The sequence below is a fragment of the Chenopodium quinoa genome, unplaced genomic scaffold (genome assembly GCF_001683475.1).
Source record: "Chenopodium quinoa cultivar QQ74 unplaced genomic scaffold, ASM168347v1, whole genome shotgun sequence".
NCBI classification, from domain to species: Eukaryota; Viridiplantae; Streptophyta; class Magnoliopsida; order Caryophyllales; family Amaranthaceae; genus Chenopodium; species Chenopodium quinoa.
Genome location: NW_018742556.1, coordinates 1,711,682 through 1,716,885, shown reverse-complemented (window position 1 = coordinate 1,716,885; position 5,204 = coordinate 1,711,682). Strand labels below are relative to the sequence as shown.

The 5,204-nt window shown below is 35.2% G+C and overlaps 1 protein-coding gene across 1 annotated transcript; it reads left to right on the top strand.

Moving 5' to 3' along the window:
- The first annotated feature begins 286 nt into the window (after nucleotides 1–286).
- On the top strand, nucleotides 287–4,470 carry LOC110720473 (probable serine/threonine-protein kinase PBL19). The gene is made up of 4 exons (XM_021899509.1): nucleotides 287–1,213; nucleotides 1,970–2,230; nucleotides 3,028–3,150; nucleotides 3,678–4,470. Exons 1-4 carry the CDS (start codon nucleotides 851–853, stop codon nucleotides 4,224–4,226), a joined length of 1,296 nt encoding a protein of 431 aa, XP_021755201.1. The 5' UTR covers nucleotides 287–850; the 3' UTR covers nucleotides 4,227–4,470.
- Nucleotides 4,471–5,204: the final 734 nt, after the last annotated feature.

Here is a 5,204-nt window from a genome sequence, read left to right as displayed (position 1 = left end):
CTAGTAGTGAATTGACTCCCCTCAATCAAACCAGTAATTAATTATTATTTTACCATACTCGTATCAATACCCTAATTTTAGACCAGAGTTTTATCGTGTCTCCATATCCAATCTCCGCCCTAGACTCTATCAATTATGTCAAACCCATGACCCATCTTAAGAGAGTCATTTTCAACCAAAGCAAAGTCTAATGAAGCCATTGTTATTCAAATAAACAAATCACCCCTTTGACTACAACTATAAAGAAAAGAAAGTAGCATTGAATTCCAATTCAAATTGACATCCTTCCTTAATCCTTGCTACAAATCTCATAATGTCCATTATATTTTATTTACGTGCCACCAACGGCTAACACCCTTACCAACTTCTCTCTCTCGTCAACTCCCACTCGTTTTCCCGCAATATTCAACTTCTTTCATCCAATTACAACTCTTCTTCCTTAATCTTTTCCCAGATTTTATCACTCTTTTTTCTCAACTCCTTATTAATTACAACTAAACCCCAATAAAAATCAGTGTTTTTTTCTTGTTTAACGTCATTATTTTCCGTTGTACATTAATTATTATACTCCTTTTTTTATGTTATACCAAAATTTTAAATAACTCTTCAACTGGGTTTTCACTCTTTTTGGGTATAATTTCGTTATAAAAATGGACAAATTCTAGAACAAATTGACGAAAAAAAGTCAGCTTTTTTAAAACCCATTTTGGTGGTGAGTAGTAAATTTAAAGTTTTATTAACACCCATTTGTGAAAATTCAAACTTTTTCAATGGAATCACGCCATTGAATGAAATCATTGATTTTGATAAGAAGCATATAAGGTGTTCGACGGAATTTACCAGAGAAGAAATGAAGTGTTTTTATTACTTTAAAGAGAAGGCTCGTACCAGGGGACATAAATCAGCCCCTGAATTGCGTAACACAGTTAGCAAATCTGATAATTCTGGCACTGATTCTGGTGGTGGAGTGATGAAATCAACTGGGTCGGAGATTTTTCGACGTGGGATTTCTGATTTGTATGAAGAGAAATCTCCCAATTTAAGGGTTTTTTCATGGTCGGAGCTTAGAATTGCTACTAATGATTTTAACAGGAAGCTGAAGATTGGTGAAGGTGGGTTTGGTTGTGTTTATCAAGGGAAGATTAAGCCTGTTGATGGGAAAGGTGATCCTATATTGGTTGCTGTAAAGAAGCTTAATAAAGACGGTTTTCAGGTATATTTGATTAAATTTTGTGATTTTAATAAGTATAGAAGTGGTCCAAATTTTAGAACTGTACTTGTTTATGTTTGTGAATTATTGTGTTTTTATGAACTTGTCTTATGTTTGTGCATTATTGTGTTTTTATGAACTGTACCAACATATAGAATTGTTATGCTTCGAGTCTTATGTTTGCGGCGAGTGATAGGAAGCAATCGAATTAGTGATCATTTAATCAGCAACTGTATTGCTCTAGTGACAGTCCATTTATGTACCTATTTTATTGCTCTGATGATACGTGTTTGATGATCACTACCCCAAAATTATAATCATAGGCTGCTGATAGTTAGATCAATTATTGGATTACAAAAAACGAGGGTGATTATTTTCAGATCAAATAAGTTCAGGAGTATTCAGGTGTTTTCAGGTGAATAGAACATAGTCTATGATCCTTGGGCAAGCTGGAAGCTCTGAAACGCTATATTGAAAGTTCTGCAGTTGTTTTTTATTGACTATGTTTTGAAAATGCTGTAAATTTATCTTCTACATTTCAATAATTCAATGTTGTTAGTTGAGCAGCTTACTTGTCTTCTATTGGTAAGAAATGTTTATTATAATGAACCTAACTAAGAACTAAATCTTAATTTTGATTTTGATCATAACTTTGTTAGCACATGCCATTTTTACATATCCAAATGTTGCAAATTATTAGGTACTCCGTACTTGTTTGTATATTTTCTATACGGGTTATATAAACTCATTTTTTTGTAGGGACATAAACAATGGCTGTCAGAGGTTCAGTTTCTTGGTGTTGTGGAACACCCAAATCTTGTCAAGCTCATCGGATACTGCGCTGTGGATGGAGAGAGAGGGATACAGAGATTGCTCGTTTATGAGTACATGCCTAACAAAAGTTTGGAAGATCACCTTTTTAAGAAGACATACCCACATCTTCCTTGGGAAAAAAGAATGCAGATTATTATTGGGGCTGCTCAAGGATTGGCTTATTTACATGAAGAACTAGAAGTACAGGTGTGACATTAGTTGCATTTGGAATAAATTATTCATAATCTGCCTTCTTAGACTTTTGTGAATTATTCATGTTCATCCAATATGCTTGTATGGAGTAGTATCTCATCAATGCTTATACCATTATTTGTGTTCTCGTGCATTAAGAAACCTTAGAAGCGATATGCATTTGTCTTTGAAGTTTATATTTTACTTCGTAGTTTTTGGGCATTTAGGGGGGTGTACTTTTTAGTGAATTTGTGAATGTTCAGTGGATTTGTAGGTGGATATTCAAGAGTCAAGACAGTCTGCGATACAGTTTTTTGTGTTTTTTTGGCGGGCAGGGGAACTAATTAAGTACTTATTCCTAGATGTTGCCAGTAGATGTGAGTTGCTATGACCTTATTTCTGAAATATTGTGCTCTGTGCGCTGATCTAGGCCTATTTAAGGTGGTCATGATCATTTTTATTTCTGTAAGTCTGAGAGCCGAGGGGGTGAATCAGTTTCTAGGTTATGATGCTCTACTCCTTGAGATACTGCTAGCTTATAAGCTGACAGACTTGCTGTAAGTTTAATCTTACAATTAACAAATAACAAGGAACAAGAAAGATTGCACAATACATATTAAAGTCTAAAGAGGGACACCTCATAGGAAGCCCATTAAACTTGGATGAAGCCTGATTATTTTGCTTATGTCCTCTTATTCTATTTGAATCGCGATACTACTGTGTCTGCATTACTGATTAGTAAAGTGAAATCTTTAGATCTTGAATATTTGTTGATTACATTTGACATTTGACTTTTGATGTTTGTGATGAAGGTGATATTCCGTGATTTCAAGACTTCAAATGTACTGTTGGATGAGAATTTCCAGGCAAAGTTGTCAGACTTTGGGCTAGCTAGAGAAGGTCCAACTCCAGGAAGTAGTCATGTTTCCACAGCTGTAAGTATGGAAGACTAAATGCTACTTAATCATCATCAAAATAATTAATTTGTGGTCAAAACCCCCGTTTCGCAATTGTTTAACTCAAGCTTAGTCTAGAAGGTCCGATTGCTATGAAAAATATAATATAGAAGGTTGCTAGCTAGAGAATAAGATGGCAAACCAATTGCACAATGGGAACAGAATACGGAAAATGTCGGTGTTAATTTCTTTGATTTCCCAAGAAAATCTGAACTATAATGGTGATGACCTTGCCCGAATGGCTTTTTGCATATCTTAACATGAAATAATTTTTTGTACAAATGGTATATATTTTTTCTGGACAATATTAATATCTTTAAGTCAAATTCACTGTGAAGAAAATTTAGCAATGGATCAATCATTTGACATTTAGTACTTCCCCGATAAATTACTACGTATTAAGTTCAAAGTCGAGTAATCAGCAGCGAAGTTGGAGTAATCAGTTTTAACAAATGATGTGCTATGTCGATTTCTGGTGACCTTGCTGATTTGTTAATTATGTTTAGGTGGTTGGCACACATGGCTATGCTGCTCCTGACTACATAGAAACGGGGCATCTCTCATCAAAGAGCGATGTATGGAGTTTTGGTATTGTCTTGTATGAGATTCTAACAGGAAGACGATCATTAGAAAGAAGCCTTCCAAAGCCTGAGCAACAACTGTTGAACTGGGTGAAACAATTTCCTATTGAAGGTAAAAAGTTCAGCTCAATTATAGATCCGCGTCTGGAGGACCAGTATTCTTTAAGTGCAGCTCGAAAAATTGCAAAAGTAGCAGAAAGTTGTTTAGTGAAGAGTTATAAGGAGAGGCCAGATATGAGTGTGGTGGTCGAGAAGTTGAAAGAAATAATGAAGACAACAACAGATGATGGAAGCCCTGGCAAGAAGGGTAGCAGTCCTATTGAGAATGAACCAGGTGAGCCTGAGAAAGGGAAACAAGTAGGGGTTTCGGAATCTGCTAGAAGACGGTTTGCTCACCTCGCAAAGCTTGGTGAGCAGGTTGAAGGTGTTGGTAAGAGAAGATTTATGATCATGCAGAGAGCTAAGGTCTCATGATTCAATGCGTCTCCTAGGAAGAAACTAACTTTTGGAATCAAGAGAAGGCCAGGAGCTAATGTGAGAAGCAGAAAGTTTCAGAAACTGCTATAAATTTAGAGGAGCATTGTCCTGAAACCTATCCATGTAAATCCTGCTGTTAAAGGAAAGACTCGTGAATCGATTAAAGCTTAAGGTTCTTAAGCTTTAAATTATGGAAAGATGAATAACATAAGCATAAATGAAAATCTTGAGTTTTGAATTGCTTTTGCGTAGAGTAATTCTTGTGTGTTACGATTGTATAACAAGTATAAAATGGCGAGAAAAATATGTAGTACCACTTAGCTTTTCTGCGTTTCATGGCATTTTTATTTCAAATTATAATACAGCGTAAATAAAATCAGCAACATTCAGATAATTATTGACGAAAAATCAATCTTGAAATGTTTGAAATAGATCACTTTCCCTACATTGTAAGGGAGTAATTACTAATCTGTACTACAAGTTAAGTAGGGTTGATAATTGAAATCAAAAACTTGCAGCAGCTTATTACTCCGTAGTATAATTATAGTCTAAGTAAGCAATTTCAAAAGCCAACTTGGATACAGAGTAAAGATTGTAATATCTACTCTACAGGATTTGATTGTCATCTTGCTTAACCACGTATAGTCGTATACCAGCACAAATCTCTCTTATATACGTCAAACTGAAACCTTGCATTTGAAATAGTCGATTAACAATAATATCGAAGAAGCCAAGCCATGGCAGATAATGTAAGAATGTGTGTGTCAAAATCGTTCTTGTTCAATCAAATTAGACAAGGAACAAAGGGGTTCAACATTAGCGTTTGACTTCCTACGCCAACACTAATGCAAGGTTGATGATAATCCAAATTCCAAATGTATACATCTAGATGATTTTGTTGACATAGGTTCTGTATGTCATGTTGTTCTGTCAAATTAGGACTATTTGACCGAGTTTCCAGTTTAATGGGTTGAC